The sequence below is a fragment of the Entelurus aequoreus genome, linkage group LG18 (assembly GCF_033978785.1).
Source record: "Entelurus aequoreus isolate RoL-2023_Sb linkage group LG18, RoL_Eaeq_v1.1, whole genome shotgun sequence".
NCBI classification, from domain to species: Eukaryota; Metazoa; Chordata; class Actinopteri; order Syngnathiformes; family Syngnathidae; genus Entelurus; species Entelurus aequoreus.
The window spans coordinates 5,738,273-5,755,241 of NC_084748.1; the positions used below are offsets into that span (position 1 = coordinate 5,738,273).

A 16,969-nucleotide genomic window follows, 5' to 3' on the forward strand; every position below is an offset into this window, starting at 1 on the left:
GGGTGTGTTGATGTAGTGTTCATAGGCCGTTCTGCATGCAAGCAAAAGTTCGACTCCAGGTGTCGTTGAGGAGGGAGGGAGGTCAAAAGCGTCCATCATTGAGGTGTCCTCGGGGAGGTTTTCAGAACAGCCTGTTCCTGTTGTTTACAGCGTCAAGGCCATTCGAGGGAGTCAAATCGTAGATTAGGAAGTTTGTTTTCCGCGAGCAAACATTACAATGACTTGTCTGTTCTATTCGTCCATGCTGGCCCTCATATTACATTTTTCCTTTTCAGCAAGCTTCTCCATGATGTGATCCATCTTGCGATTCAGTTCAGAAATCGCCCCAGACTGTGATCCCACAGCCCGGCCCAATCCTTCCATTGCGACGAACAGCCTTTGGGCTCCTTGAGTGGCTGCCGTCGTCTTACAAATTTGACGATACACCAGAGCAATGCCCAGCCCAATCAGCAGGTGCCCCGCGATCACGGTTCCAAATAGGTAGATGTCTTCCACGTCCTCGATGGAAAGGACTGAGAGGCACATGATTCTCCATTTATCCCAGGAATCTCTCACGTACTCCCGCAGAAATGGTTCCATCAGGCCAGCCGGGCTCCCCAGAACCTCTTTTCCTCGTCGAAAAGACTTTGTCAATTGCGTCGAGAGTCCAGCTGATCATTTCCATGTCTGATTTTTAGATTTGGAGGACAGCGCAAAGAAAGAGGCTTCAAAAAAGTGCAGACAGGACAAAACAAAGAGAGCAAGCAGGGAGAAGAAGGGAGCGGGGGAGAAAAAATGCGACCGCCCTCACCAGAGGCAGGACAGAAATTCAAGTCCGCAACAGATGTTCCCGAAATGAATTTGCACACGTGTTCACGTTTAGCATCTTTTATTTGGAAAAATACTCCTTCATGGAACGACACAATGTACAAAACCTCTTAAATATTCTTTCTTTTTCGTCCCCCAAGTGCCTTTGCAAAGATCATCCATAACGAAGCGACTTAAATAAGCTCACAAATGTACAAGACAAAAATAACACAAAATGCTTTAAATTAACTTAAATTAAATCGTAGTTCTTAAATCGTAACTTTTTATTCCTCCCTTTCGACTCTTGGAAATGCGTATGAGAATGGAGGTGAGAAAGGCGTAGAGGACAATACAATGTCGGGGCGAGGAGGACTCCGACAACAGGCCAGTATGGCCAAACATCCGCCGTCTGCTGCGCTTCCCGCGCCGCCGTGTGCGTGCAAATGTTGCAAAGAACCAAACATCATCGCATTACGGCACGAGACGGCGTCCCTTTTAATATTTCCGTGGTTTCATTTCGCTCCCCCCCATTCCCGATGGGAGGCGGAACACAAAGCTAAGTTTACGTTTAACCGTAAACGCCACATTTTCCTCGTAACCCCGCCGGTTTCTATCCCGCCAAGTTTCCAGTCGAGAACCAGCTCAGTCTGAATATCAGTTAAAGGTCTCAGTATCAGCAGCAGTCTTCGGGCGGGACTCCGACCCCCCCGACGTTAGAGCAGCATCTCATCCAGGAGCATAAAAACTCTCCCAAACAGCAACTGGGCGAGCCCGTCGTTGGCCCAATTACACCTGCGGACACAGAGACATGCTCGTTAGCGTGTTTAGTCGCCTACGACCTCATTGGTGCGTTTAGTCAGCAACATTGTCGTCATTAGTGCGTTTAGTCAGCAACATTGTCGTTAGCGTGTTTAGTCAGCAACATTGTCGTCATTAGTGCGTTTAGTCAGCAACGTTGTCGTCATTAGTGCGTTTAGTCAGCAACGTTGTCGTCATTAGTGCGTTTAGTCAGCAACATTGTCGTTAGCGTGTTTAGTCGCCAATATCATCATTGTCGCGTTGAGTCGCCTACGACGTCATAATTGCATTTAGTCAGCAACGTCGTCATTAGTGCGTTTAGTCAGCAACGTCGTTGTTGGCGTATTTATTCAGCAACATTGTCGTTAGTTAGCGTGTTTAGTCGCCAATATCATTGTCGTGTTTAGTCAGCAACATTGTCGTTAGCGTGTTTAGTCTGCAATTTCCTCATTGTCGCGTTGAGTCGGCGTTGTCGTGTTTAGTCGCCTACGACGTCATTGCATTTAGTCAGCAACGTCATCAGTGCCTTTAGTCAGTAACGTTGGCGTATTTAGTCAGCAACATTGTCGTTAGCGTGTTTAGTCGCCAATATCTTCGTTGTCGTGTTTAGTCGCCTACGACGTCATTAGTGCGTTTAGTCGGCAACATTGTCGTCATTAGTGCGTATAGTCAGCAAGGTCGTTGTTGGCGTATTTAGTCGCCTACGACGTCATTAGTGCGTTTAGTCGGCAACATTGTCGTCATTAGTGCGTTTAGTCAGCAACGTCGTTGTTGGCGTATTTAGTCAGCAATATTGTCGTTAGTTAGCGTGTTTAGTCGCCAATATCATTGTCGCGTTGAGATGCCTATGTCGTCGTCGTGTTTAGTTGCCTACGACGTCATTAGTGTGTTTAGTCAGCAACATTGTCGTTAGTTAGCGTGTTTAGTCGTCAATATCATCGTTGTCATGTTTAGTCGCCAATATCATTGTCGCGTTGAGTTGCCTATGTCGTCGTTGTCGTGTTTAGTTGCCTACGACGTCCTTAGTGTGTTTAGTCAGCAACATCGTTGTTGCCGTATTTAGTCAGCAACGTCGTCATTAGTGCGTTTAGTCAGCAACATTGTCATGTTTAGTCAGCAACATTGTCATATTTAGTCAGCAACATCGTCGTTAGCGTGTTTAGTCGCCAATATCATCGTTGAGTTGCCTATGTCGTCGTTGTCGTGTTTAGTCGCCTACGACGTCATTAGTGCATTTAGTCAGCAACGTTGACGTATTTAGTCAGCAACATTGTCGTTACCGTGTTTAGTCGCCAATATCATCGTTGTCGTGTTTAGTCGCCTACGACGCCATTAGTGCGTTTAGTCAGCAACGTCGTCATTAGTGCATTTAGTCAGCAACGTTGGCGTATTTAGTTAGCAACATTGTCGTTAGCGTGTTTAGTCGCCAATATCATCGTTGTCGTGTTTAGTTGCCTACGACGTCATTAGTGCGTTTAGTCAGTAACGTCGTCATTAATGCATTTAGTCAGCAACGTCGTCATTAGTGTGTTTAGTCAGCAACATTGTCGTTAGCGTGTTTAGTCGCCAATATCATTGTTGTCGCGTTTAGTCGCCTATGTCGTCGTCATTGTCTTGTTTAGTCGCCTACGACGTCATTAGTGTGTTTAGTCAGCAACATTGTCGTTAGCGTGTTTAGTCGGCAATATCCTCGTTGTCGTGTTTAGTTGCCTACAACGTCGTCATTAGTGCGTTTAGTTCCGCAACGTCGTTGTTGGCGTATTAAGTCAGCAACACTGTCATTAGTGCGTTTAGTCAGCAACGTTGTTGTACTTAGTCAGCAACATCGTCGTTAGCGTGTTTAGTCGCCAATATCATCGTTGAGTTGTCTATGTCGTTGTTGTCGTGTTTAGTCGTCATTAGTGTGTTTAGTGAGCAACGTCGTTGTTGGCGTATTAAGTCAGCAACATTGTCGTTAGCGTGTTTAGTCGCCAATATCATCATTGTCTATGTCATCGTTGTCGTGTTTAGTTGCCTACGTCGTCATTAACGCATTTATTCAGCAACGTCATTGTTGGCGTATTTAGTCGGCAACGTCGTCATTAGTGTGTTTAGTCAGCAACGTTGTCGTACTTAGTCAGCAACATCGTCGTTAGCGTGTTTAGTCGCCAATATCATCGTTGAGTTGTCTGTCGTCGTTGTCGTGTTTAGTCGTCATTAGTGCGTTTAGTGAGCAACGTCGTTGTTGGCGTATTAAGTCAGCAACATTGTCGTTAGCGTGTTTAGTCGCCAATATCATCATTGTCTATGTCATCGTTGTCGTGTTTAGTTGCCTACGTCGTCATTAACGCATTTATTCAGCAACGTCATTGTTGGCGTATTTAGTCGGCAACGTCGTCATTAGTGTGTTTAGTCAGCAACGTTGTTGTACTTAGTCAGCAACATCGTCGTTAGCGTGTTTAGTCGCCAATATCATCGTTGAGTTGTCTATGTCGTCGTTGTCGTGTTTAGTCGTCATTAGTGCGTTTAGTGAGCAACGTCGTTGTTGGCGTATTAAGTCAGCAACATTGTCGTTAGCGTGTTTAGTCGCCAATATCATCATTGTCGTGTTTAGTCGTCTATGTCATCGTTGTCGTGTTTAGTTGCCTACGTCGTCATTAACGCATTTATTCAGCAACGTCATTGTTGGCGTATTTAGTCGGCAACATTGTCATTAGTGCGTTTAGTCAGCAACGTTGTCGTACTTAGTCAGCAACATTGTCATTAGCGTGTTTAGTCGCCAATATTATCATTGAGTTTTCTATGTCGTTGTTGTCGTGTTTAGTCGTCATTAGTGCGTTTAGTCAGCAATGTTGTCGTTAATGCATTTAATCAGCAACGTCGTTGTTGGCGTTTTTGGTCACCAACGACGTCATTAGTGCGTTTAGTCGGCAACGTTGTGGTTCGCGTATTTAGAACGCAACATCTGCGTCAGCATGTTTAGTTGCCAATATAATCGTTGTGTTTAATCAGCAACATCGCCGTTGGTGTGTTTATCGCCAATATCATTGTTGCTGTGTCTAGTCAGCAACATCGCCGTTAGCGTGTTTAGTCGCCAACATCATCGTTAGTGCGTTTACTCAGCAACAACGCCGTTGGCGTGTTCAGTCGCCAACGTTGTGGTTAGCGTGTTTAGTCACCAACAGCTTTTACTCAGCAACGTTGTCATTAGTGCGTTTACTCAGCAACGTTGTCATTAGTGCGTTTAGTCAGCAACGTCGTCATTAGTGCGTTTAGTCAGCAACGTCGTCATTAGTGCGTTTAGTCAGCAACGTCGTCATTAGTGCGTTTAGTCAGCAGTCAGCAACATTGTCATTAGCGTGTTTAGTCGCCAATATCATCGTTGTCGTGTTTAGTCGCCTACGACGTCATTATTGCGTTTAGTCAGCAACATTGTCATTAGCGTGTTTAGTCGCCAATATCATCGTTGTCGTGTTTAGTCGCCTACGACATCATTATTGCATTTAGTCAGCAACGTCGTCATTAGCGTGTTTAGTCACCAATATCATCGTTGTCGTGTTTAGTCGCCTACGACGTCATTATTGCGTTTAGTCAGCAACATTGTCATTAGCGTGTTTAGTCGCCAATATCATCGTTGTCGTGTTTAGTCGCCTACGACATCATTATTGCGTTTAGTCAGCAACATTGTCATTAGCGTGTTTAGTCGCCAATATCGTTGTCGTGTTTAGTCGCCTACGACGTTATTATTGCATTTAGTCAGCAACGTCCTCATTAATGCATTTAATCAGCAACGTCCTTGTTGACGTATTTAGTCACCGACGACGTCATTAGTGCGTTTAGTCACCAACGACATTGGCGTGTTCAGTCGCTAACGTCGTGGTTAGCGTGTTTACTCACCAACGACGTCATTAGTGGGTTTAGTCAGCAACATTGTCATTAGCGTGTTTAGTCGCCAATATCATCGTTGTCGTGTTTAGTCGCCTACGACGTCATTATTGCGTTTAGTCAGCAACATTGTCATTAGCGTGTTTAGTCGCCAATATCATCGTTGTCGTGTTTAGTCGCCTACGACGTCATTATTGCGTTTAGTCAGCAACATTGTCATTAGCGTGTTTAGTCGCCAATATCATCGTTGTCGTGTTTAGTCGCCTACGACATCATTATTGCGTTTAGTCAGCAACATTGTCATTAGCGTGTTTAGTCGCCAATATCATCGTTGTCGTGTTTAGTCGCCTACGACGTCATTATTGCATTTAGTCAGCAACGTCGTCATTAATGCATTTAATCAGCAACGTCCTTGTTGACGTATTTAGTCACAGACGACGTCATTAGTGCGTTTAGTCACCAACCACGTCATTAGTGCGTTTAGTCAGCAACGTCGTTGGCGTGTTCAGTCGCTAACGTCGTGGTTAGCGTGTTTACTCACCAACGACGTCATTAGTGCGTTTAGTCAGCAACATTGTTGTTGGCGTATTTAGTCCGCAACATTGCCGTTATTTAGTCTACGTCATCGTTTAGTCAACAACTACGTGGTTGGCGTGATTAGTCCCCAATGTCGTCGTTATCGTGTTTAGTCAGCAACATCGTTGTTGTCGTGTTTAGTCAGCAACATTAGCATTCGCATGTTTAGTTGTCAATATAATCTTTGTCGTATTTAGTCGCCTATGTCGATGTTGTCGTGTTTAATCAGCAACATCACCGTTTTGTTTTAGTCTACGTCATCATTATTGCGTTTAGTCAACAACAACGTGGTTGGCGTTTTCAATCGCCAATGTCGTCGTTAATTGTGTTTAGTCAGCAACCTTGTCGTTGGCGTGTTTATCGGCAATGTCGTCGATGTCGTGTTTAGTCGCCAACATCATCGTCAGTGCGTTTAGTCAGCAAAATTGTTGTTGCCGTGTTTAGTACCCAATGCCGTCGTCGTTGCAGCTTTTAGTCGGCAACGTCATCATCTGCATGTTTAGTCCCCAACGTCAAAGACGGCGTTTTTAGTCGCCAATGTCGTCATGTTTACTCAGCAACACCGTCGTTGGATTGTTTAGTCGCCACCGTTGTTGTCGTGTATATTCAGCAACATTGTCGTTGGGGTGTTAATCCACCAACATCGTCGTTGCTGTGTCATCATCGGCATGTTTAGTCAGCAACATCGTCATTGCAGTGTTAAGTCGCCAACGTCGTTTTTGCCGTGTTCAGTCGCCAATGTCATTGTTGGCGTGTTTCGTCGGCAACATTGTCATTGCAGTGTTAATCCGGCAACGTCGTCGTTGCTGTGTTTAGTCGCCAACGTTGTCGTTGCGGTGTTAATTCACCAACGTCGTCGTTGCGGTGTTTAGTCGCCAACATTGCCCTTAGCGTGTTTGCTCGCCAACGTTGTCAATGTTGTGTTGAGTCAGTTTAGTGGTAGGACGACTCACCTCAGTTGCAATAATACATTCGTCCTTCTCCTCCGACATGACAAACACAGATTTGTACTTGTTGTCCGCACATGCGGACGTTTCTGGGCTACTCTTTTCCGATGCGTCGCTGTTTGGGGACAGAAGAAGAAGAAGAAACGTCAGCTTCAGCCGCAACCTGGTCCATGTGACGCGGACGTGCTCCTACCATTTTAAACGCTTGCTATGTTTCTCCTCAAACTCAAAGGAGTCCGAGGAGGAGGCCTCCAACATGGCGTCCTTGGCGGCCTGCTCATGGTTGACCTCCTGTACCAGGTTGTAGTCGGCTGGCGGTTGCCGGCTCTTGTAGCTCCTCCTGTCGGGGGAAGTTCCCTCGTCTGGGTCACTACTGCACAAGTCCATCTTCTTGTTGATGTTTTTGACGCCTGGCGTTGGCACGACGCTGATCCCTAGGTCCCAGTCGCCCCGTTGACAATTGTTGGTGATGTTGTTGATCGTCTCCCCATCGCCGACAACTTCTACCGGACCATCGCGCTGCGATTTGGATCGGAAGAACCCGACGAGCACGGCGCATCCCGCCAGCAGCAGAAGCACCAGGGCCACGCCGGAGCCCACGGCCATCCAAGGTACCTCAGAGCCGCGGATGGCGGCGTGTTCCGGTAGCAGGAACTGGCAGTTCCGTCCTCCGTAGCCCGGGACGCAAGCGCAGACATAGCGGTTGTTCCTCTCATGGCAGGTGGCGCCGTTGTGGCACGGGTTGTGCTCGCAGCGGCTGATGGGCGAGCTGCAGTTGCGACCCGTGTATCCCGGCGGGCAAGTACAGGTGTAGCCGTTGACTCCTTCCTCGCAGGTGGCGCCATTCTGGCAAGGGTACATGGAGCACTCGTCGCCGGTGTGGTCGCAGTTCATGCCCGTGAAGCCGTCGGGACACTGGCACAGGTACGAGTTGACCAGGTCCACGCAGCGAGCACCTGTGAACACGAGGACAGGTGTTAGCGCTAGTCCTGAAGAAAACGAAAGCACCACTAGGGGTCACTCTCACCGTTTGAGCAAGGACTGGAGGTGCAGTGGTCGATCTTCTTCTCGCAGTTGAAGCCTGCGTAGCCGGTGGGGCACTGGCAGAAGTAACCACCCTCGGGGTTGTCACTGCAGCGGCCGCCGTTGGAACACGGACCGTCTGCGCACGTCATTGCGCTCAGTTCACAATTGTTGCCGTAGAAACCATGAGGACATGTGCAGGTGTAGGTGTTCTCCAGGTCCTGCCGGAGGAGAACAGAAGGAGCGTCATGGTCTGGTGACTTCCTCCCTCCCTCTTTGAGAAAACCGGAGTGGACTTACGGCGCAGCTCCCGCCGTTTCGGCACGGGTTTCCGGTGCATTCGTTGACATGGACCTCGCAGCTGGCGCCGGTGAAACCGGGCCTGCAGGAGCAGGTGTAGCTGCCCTGACCCGTGTTGCTACAGGTGGCGCCATTCATGCACGGCTTGTGGTGAGTACAGTAGTTGAGGTCTGCACAGACACATGAGGGTTAGCATGCTGGAAGATTTCTTTACGCTTTTTGCCAACTAATCTTGTCTAAGTCCTCCAAACAAAACATTTCCTGTAATGTCCGAACGTTATATGAATACGTATGTTCCTCTTCACGTCTTCAGGCGAGTCAGTCCCTCTAGGAATTAGTCGCAAACACACTAATTCAGCCAATCCTCGCAAATTACACGCAACCTCGCATCTTTGTCCAATGTCCACTACTTCCCCGCAGTTTTGGTCAAGTCAGTGTCATTTTAAAACAATTTGTCTAAGGGTGGCGCTGAAACGCCTAGTTTGTTTCCTGTGTGAACTCTTTGTTGATCAAATGTACCTCAGGCCTAGGAATGGGTACCAAATTCGGTACATTTAATCAGCAACATCGCTGTTGGCGTGTTTAGTCTACAACGTCATCGTTAGTGCGTTAAGTCAACAACAACGTGGTTGCCGTGTATAGTCCCCAATGTCGTCGTTATCATGTTTTTCGGCAATGTTGTCGTGTTTAGTCAGCAACATTGGTGTTAGCGTGTTTAGTTGCCAATATAATCGTTGTCGTGTTTAGTCGCCTATGTCGTTGTTGTTGTGTTTAATCAGCAACATCGCCGTTAGCGTGTTTAGTGTACGTCATCAATAGTGCGTTTAGTCAACAACAACAGGGTCGATGTGTTCAGTCGCCAATGGTGTCGTTATCGTGTTTAGTCAGCAATATCGTCGTTGGCGTGTTTATCAGCAATGTCGTTGTCGTGTTTAGTCGCCAATATAATCGTTGTTTAGTCGCCTATGTTGTTGTTGTCGTGTTTAATCAGCAACATCACTGTTAAGTGTGTTTAGTCTACAACGTCATCGTTAGTGCGTTTAGTCAACAACAACAGGGTTGGCGTGTTCAGTCGCCAATTTCGTTGTTATCGTGTTTAGTCAGCAATATCGTCGTTGGCGTGTTTATCGGCAATGTCGTTGTTGTCGTGTTTAGTCGCCAATATAATCGTGTTTAGTCGCCTATGTTGTTGTTGTCGTGTTTAATCAGCAACATCACTGTTAAGTGTGTTTAGTCTACAACGTCATCGTTCTTGTGTTTAGTCAACAACAACAGGGTTGGTGTGTTCAGTCCCCAATGTCGTCGTTATCGTGTTTATCGGCAATGTCGTTGGTGTCGTCTTTAGTCAGCAACATTGCCGTTAGCGTGTCTAGTTACCAATATAATCGTTGTCGTGTTTAGTCGCCTATGTCGTTGTTGTCGTGTTTAATCGGCAACATCGCCGTTAGCGTGTTTAGTCTACAACGTCATCGTTAGTGCGTTTAGTTAACAACAAAGTGGTTGGCGTGTTAAGTCGCCAATGTCGTCGTTATTGTGTTTACTCCCCAATGTCGTCGTTATCGTGTTTATCGGCAATGTCGTTGTTGTCGTGTTTAGTCAGCAACATTGCCGTTAGCGTGTTTAGTCGCCAATATAATCGTTGTTGTGTTTAATCGCCTATGTCGTTGGTGTCATGTTTAATCAACAACATCGCCGTTAGTGTGTTTAGTCTACAACGTTATCGTTAGTGCGTTTAGTCAACAACAACGTGGTTGGCGTGTCTAGTCCCCAATATCGTCGTTATCGTATTTTTCTGCAATGTCGTCGTGGTCGTGTTTAGTCAGCAACATCGGCTTTAGCGTGTTTAGTCTACAACGTCATCGTTAGTGCGTTTAGTCAACAACAACAACGTGGTTGGCGTGTTTAGTCGCCAATGTCGTCGTTATCGTGTTTATCGGCAATGTCGTTGTTGTCTTGTTTAGTCAGCAACATTGCCGTTAGCCTGTCTAGTTGCCAATATAATCGTTGTTGTGTTTAGTCGCCTATGTCGTTGTTGTCGTGTTTAATCAGCAACATCGCCGTTAGCGTGTTTAGTCTACAACGTCATTGTTAGTGCGTTTAGTCAACAACAACGTGGTTGGCGTGTTTAGTCGCTAATGTCGTCGTTGTCGTGTTTATCGGCAATGTCGTTGTTGTCGTGTTTAGTCAGCAACATTGGCGTTAGCGTGTTTAGTCGCCAATATAATCGTCTTGTGTTTAATCGCCTATGTCGTTGGTGTCATGTTTAATCAGCAAAATCGCAGTTAGCGTGTTTATCGGCAATGTCGTTTTTGTCGTGTTTAGTCAGCAACATTGCCGTTAGCGTGTTTAGTCGCCAATATAATCGTTGTCGTGTTTAGTCGCCTATGTCGTTGTTGTCGTGTTTAATCAGGAAAATCGCAGTTAGCGTGTTTATCGGCAATGTCGTTGTCGTGTTTAGTCAGCAACATTGGCGTTAGCCTGTTGAGTTGCCAATATAATCGTTGTCGTGTTTAGTCGCCTATGTTGTCTTCGTGTTTAATCAGCAAAATCATAACAATTTGATATTATTGAAACATCGCAAATTTGCCGCAACTTTCCGATAACTTTCCCTAAGCGAAATTACTCTTCAACTTTTGTTATTTGCATCGTCTTTTCCGCAGGTGACTTACTTTGCCGATTGGCTACACTTTGTCTAGCTCAGGTGTGTCCAAACCAGGTGTTAAGTTTGGCACGTAGCGAGGGCTCACACGACGTCACGAGTTTAATAAAGAATCTATTTCAAATATCTGACTGTATAATAGCTGAAAGTTAGCTGCCATCTTGTGGACAAAGTCAGTAATTCAGGTTAATGACCATTAATTTTACATGGAAGTGTAAACAGCACAACATTTTTAATATATGACCCGATCCAAACTACCGTTGCCACTCATGGTGCAAATAAACAAACACCAAAAGTCAACACACATGCTCACTGAACTTTGTGGGTAGTATAAAAAAATGTCCAAGCACAACACATAATTCAAATTGACACCCATTTAAATCACCTGCAATGCATGATGGGGGTAAACCGGGCGCTCACCTTGGTTGCAGAACAGCCCCCCCCAGCCCTCCTGACAGTTGCACTGCCAGGGCTGCTGGCAGGTGCCGTGGAGGCAGCCCGGGTAGCGGATGCACTCGTCGCAGTAGCGCCCCTTGAAGCCCACGCGGCACCTGTGGAGAGAGCGGTAAGCAGGTAAGAGCGGGGCGCTTGAGGCCACGCCCCCCACACCCCCTTCCCGGCGAACCTTACTTGCACTCTCCGGGTTTCTCGCAGAAGCCGTGCTCGTCGTCGCAGCCCGGCAGGCAGATGGCTGCAAAGGAAGGAGACGAGAATCAACCACGGACTTCGCCATACCACTGAGGTATGAAAACCATACAAAGTAAAATAGTAAAAGTATTCAAATAAATGAAGAACCACATGAACACAGTCAACATTGACACCATGAGTTACTTTAGTACTGTTGGCGACACTCTCTCTAATAACACAAGTGTTTTGATAGGAGAATCGATACTACAGCCTGAATATCTGGTATCGATATTTCAGTATAGATTCGCACCTCAGTATCCCCCCGCTACTTTTTTCTACTTCGATACAAAGAAGTGTGTGTGTGTGTATGTTCTGGCAATGCTTACTTAATGGGGACATGGCTCTGTTTACACAGTCACCTTTAGGGGACCTCTGACGGTATGGGGACCACCATTAAAAGTACTGTGGTTGTGTATGGCAGTGTTTTTCAACCTTTTTTGAGCCGAGGCACATTTTTTGCGTTGAAAAAATGCGGCGGCACACCACCAGCAGAAATCATTAAAAAACGAAACTCAGTTGACAGTAAAAAGTTGTCGCAATTGTTGGGTATGACTTTAAAGCATAACCAAGCATGCATCACTATAGCTCTTGTCTCAAAGTAGGTGTACTGTCACCACCTGTCACATCACCCCCTGACTTATTTGGAGTTTTGTGCTGTTTTCCTGTGTGTAGTGTTTTACTTCTTGTCTTGCGCTCCTATTTTGGTGGCTTTTTCTCTTTTTCTGGTATTTTCCTGTAGCAGTTTCATGTCTTCCTTTGAGCGATATTTCCCGCATCGACTTTGTTTTAGCAATCAAGAATATTTCAGTTGTTTTTATCCTTCTTTGTGGGGACATTGTTGATTGTCATGTCATGTTCGGATGTACATTGTGTACGCCGTCTTTGCTCCACAGTAAGTCTTTGCTGTCGTCCAGCATTCTGTTTTTGTTTACTTTGTAGCCAGTTCAGTTTTAATTTCGTTCTGCATAGCCTTCCCTAAGCTTCAATGCCTTTTCTTAGGGGCACTCACCTTTTGTTTATTTTTGGTTTAAGCATTAGACACCTTTTTACCTGCACACTGCCTCCCGCTGTTTCCGACATCTACAAAGCAATTAGCTACCGGCTGACACCTACTGATATGGAAGAGTATTACACGGTTACTCTGCCGAGCTCTAGACAGCACCGACACTCAAGAACAACACATCATTTGCAGACTATAATTACTGGTTTGCAAAAAATATTTTTAACCCAAATAGGTGAAATTAAACAATCTCCCACGGCACACCAGACTGTATCACGCCACACTAGTGTGCCGCGGCACAGTGGTTGAAAAACACTGCTGTATGGTATCCATCCTTAGTTAAAACTAAAATATTTTTCCAAAAACAAAATCTGGTTTAGTGTTCCTTAGGATGACATTTTTATACAGCATGATTATAAAACATTATTACTAGGGATGTCCGATAATGGCTATTTTGCCGATATCCGAAATTCCGATATTGTCCAACTCTTAATTACCGATACCGATATCAACCGATACCGATATATACAGTCGTAAAATTTACACATTATTATGCCTAATTTGGACAACCAGGTATGGTGAAGATAAGGTCCTTTTTTTAAAAAATAATAAAATAAAATAAGATAAATAAATTAAAAACATTTTCTTGAATAAAAAAGAAAGTAAAACAATATAAAAACAGTTACATAGAAACTAGTAATTAATGAAAGTGAGTAAAATTACTGTTAAAGGTTAGTACTATTAGTGGACCAGCAGCACGCACAATCATGTGTGCTTACGGACTGTATTCCTTGCAGACTGTATTGATATATAATGTAGGAACCAGAATATTAATAACAGAAAGAAACAACCCTTTTGTGTGAATGAGTGTAAATGGGGGATGGAGGTTTTTTGGGTTGGTGCACTAATTGTAAGTGTATCTTGTGTTTTTTATGTTGATTTAATTAAAAAATTAATTAATTATAAAAACGATACCGATAATTAAAATACCGATAGATTCCGATATTACATTTGAATGCATTTATCGGCCGATAATATCGGCTTATCGGACATCTCTAATTATTACCTTAAAGCAGGGATGTCCAAAGTGCGGCCCGGGGGCCATTTGCGGCCCGCAGGTAATTTTTTAACGGCCCCACGGCACATTCTAAAAATACGATAAAAAAAACAAACAAACATAAAAAGTAGTATAAAAGAGTAAACAGGTGACAATAAAATGTTGCTATGTTGACTCTAATAACACTAAGCTGTCATGCAGGCTGTTTCTTTCTTTAAAACATTATAATGAATCAAAAACAATGTTGTTATGAATTATTGACCTATTCAAGGCTCCAATTAGGTCACATTAAATATTCCACTTTGAGATAATTTTTGGGAAAAATGTTGCATATTTTGTGTTTGCCATATAAAAAAACGATGTTTTTTTTTGTATTATTAAAAAGGGCCTAAAATGAACAAACAAGGAACATAATAAACAACCATACAAGTTATAATTGACGGATAGATCTGAAGTTGATCTCGAGACTATTGTGTTAACAGTTAAAAAAAAAAAAAGATTTATTTTTTAACACTTTTGGATCCCCAATAATTTTAGTGGGAGTTTTTTTTTTTTTTTTTAAATGTCATAGCTCAAAAAATATTAATACATTAAAATCAATGTTGTTATGAGTTATGTTATGAGCTCCAATTATTATATAATCTGAAATGTTCCACTTTAACATTTTATTGGGGGAAAATATTTCATATTTTGTGTTTTTTCCATAAAAAAATGGGTTTTCTTTGACAAAAAGGGCATACAACTTAAATCTAAAAACAAAACAAAACGTTATATTGACAGATATACCTAATGTTGATCTAGATATTTAAACTTTGAATAATAATAACAATACTAAATAATGACTTTTTTTTTTTTTTTTTTTGAACCTCAACCCTTTGGAGTCCCCAATATCAAGCCTGAGTGGAGGCCTAAATGTATATTTTTTATACATATATTGTATTGGTTTTTAAAATAAAAAATATCAAAATGGCCCCTGCTTGCTTTGATTTTTCAGTGTGCGGCCCTCAGTGGAAAAAGTTTGGACAACCCTGCCTTAAAGTATGATTCACATTCAGAATGTTCCATCCTTCTATATATGCTAGTTGGAGTTGCAGACAACTTCATTACTGCTAAATAGCAGTTTTCAGTCATGTCACAGAAGATGCAGGATTTGCTTGAACATTTAAGTGGTGAAACTTCCTATAAGAGGACAGCTGTAGTGCTGTATTCTGGGATCATGTCATTTTTTTTTTTTTTAATGGTCCTCAGTAGTCACGTACAAATTTATGTGAATTATGCAAAATTATTAAAATTTGGTCCCCATGAACCATATTAACTCTTTTTCCCCGGGGTCCCCAGTAAGAATGATCAGCACATTACTTCATCAATCCAGAGATTTAAAGACGTGTATGAGCTAACTGGCCAGTGGACATTTTACACCATTTTTTTTATGCCTCCACAACCTGTAGAAAGGGTGGTCCCCACAAGTTCCGAACAAAAACTTGGTCCCCGTTCCAAATGATAACCAGTATGTGTGTGTGTGTGAGTGAGTGATTGACCCCCTCGACCCCGCCCCCAGCTACTGTCGTTTTTTTCTTCTTCGCTGCGGGTCAGAACTCTTTTATTCCCCTACACACACACACACACACCCGCACGCACGCACACACATACACACACACACACACCGGTCCAGAGAAAAGTGGACAGCTGGCGGGTGTGTTGCCAGTGGGGGGACAGCTGCTCCATTGTCTCCTCTCTGCCGGCAGCTGCCCACTTCAAACAATGGCCCCTCCCCCCCGCCGGCGCCTCCGCCAATGGCAGAACCCGAACCCGGCAGCCAATCAGGCGGCGGCGTGGCAATTTATGGCACGCGTGACATTATTCCCTGAAAGTTTCCTTGGAATAAATCAAGGGGTGCCTCTCAGTGTAGGGGCGCGGGGGCCCGACCCCTCCCGACGGCGCCCGTGCACGTCGCGCTCGGACAAGAAACGACAAAACGTATCACTTTCGCAGGCGAGGGGGGGGGCGCACACTCACGTTCGGTGCAGTACTGTCCCTTCCATCCGGCGTCGCAGGTGATCTCCCCGCGCTCGCCGCAGGTGAAGTGTCCGAAGGCGTCGTCTCTGGGCCGGCAGAAGACGGAGCAGCCGTCCCCGTAGTAGTGCTCGTCGCACACGAACCGATACGAGTACTTGAGCTCGGTCCTGCCCGCCGTGTGGAGGTCCTGGGACCAGTCCTCCCCCACCGTCAGGTGCCTCTGCGTGGTCATGGTGCTGATCACCCGGTCTGGGTTCTCTAAGGGGGGGGACAGGGTTCAGGGACTGCGTTCGGGGACTCTGCGTGCGTCAGGGTCCTACCTGTGGACAGGTCGTCTCTCTGGTCCGTGTGCAGAGCTTCGATGATGAGCGAGAAGGTCCCCTGGGGAGACAAGAGGCTTGGTGATGCAGGTGGTCCCACATCAGCCGGGGGCAGGGGAGGGAGGGGGGAAAAAACACTTACCGGCCACGTGAAGCCGAAGTTGATCCTGATGGGGTTGCTGAAGGAGCTCTCCGGCACCACGTCGGGGACCTGAAAGGAGTTGGAGCCCAGCACGGGGGTGACGGCGCCCCCGTACGTGCAGGGGGGCTCCGGGGAGGCGTTGGGCTGGTAGTGCTTGAGGCACACCCGGAAGAAGGTCTGACACTCGCACTGCTGGAAGGAGGACGCGGGTGACCCCCGCCCGCAGCAGTTCTTGTTGCCCTGCACGCCCTTCTTGTTGAGGAACTCCTGCAGCTTCAACTCGAACACACCCGAGCACAAACCCTAAAACAGGGGGGATGTAGGGGATTAGGCTTGTGGTTGTGTATGGGGGCGGCGGAGGGGGGTCTTACCTGACTCAACAACATGGACGCCACAGCCAGGCCCAGCAGCATCTTCAATAAATACATCATAAATAAGAAATAAATAGGAGTCAAAGTCCTCCTCCTCGTCTCTAGTCCCGCATGGAGGAGCTGCACACCTTCATGTCCCAAACGGGTAAATCCCAAACTTTGTCCTCAGGGGGAGCCGGCGTGGCGGGACTTTCTGGAGATATATATATATATATATAAGACCCAAAAAGAAAGTGGTCCGGCGTTGTTGTAATCCCCAAAGCAAAGATGGCCTCCTTTGTGCGGAGGCAGGAGAAGACGCGTGTCACTGATCCAACATCTTCCTCCTCGTCTTCCTCTTTGTCCTCCTCCCGCTTCCTGCGTCAAGTGCTTCTCCGGCCCGCCGCGCCTGCAGCCGCTTTTATACCGCCAGACTCTTGCTAT

General features: G+C 45.6%; 1 protein-coding gene across 1 annotated transcript; it reads right to left on the reverse strand.

Moving 5' to 3' along the window:
- Window positions 1-859: 859 nt before the first annotated feature.
- On the reverse strand, window positions 860-16,661 carry LOC133633480 (delta-like protein A). The gene is made up of 11 exons (XM_062026012.1): window positions 16,547-16,661; window positions 16,176-16,478; window positions 16,034-16,094; window positions 15,714-15,971; window positions 11,584-11,644; window positions 11,374-11,504; window positions 8,295-8,464; window positions 7,999-8,215; window positions 7,165-7,927; window positions 6,978-7,086; window positions 860-1,578 (listed from the first exon to the last, which is right to left on the reverse strand). Exons 1-11 carry the CDS (start codon window positions 16,604-16,606, stop codon window positions 1,573-1,575), a joined length of 2,139 nt encoding a protein of 712 aa, XP_061881996.1. The 5' UTR covers window positions 16,607-16,661; the 3' UTR covers window positions 860-1,572.
- Window positions 16,662-16,969: the final 308 nt, after the last annotated feature.

What these genes read in the sequence shown, in the direction of transcription:
- LOC133633480 (XM_062026012.1), bottom strand. Translation starts at nt 16,606, where the DNA reads ATGATGTATTTATTGAAGATGCTGCTGGGCCTGGCTGTGGCGTCCATG. An exon ending in GGGGCTGTTCTGCAACCAAG is followed by an intron (nt 8,465 to 11,373) that starts GTGAGCGCCCGG and finishes GTGTCTGTGCAG; the next exon opens with ACCTCAACTACTGTACTCAC. An exon ending in GAAACGGCGGGAGCTGCGCC is followed by an intron (nt 8,216 to 8,294) that starts GTAAGTCCACTC and finishes CTCCTCCGGCAG; the next exon opens with GACCTGGAGAACACCTACAC.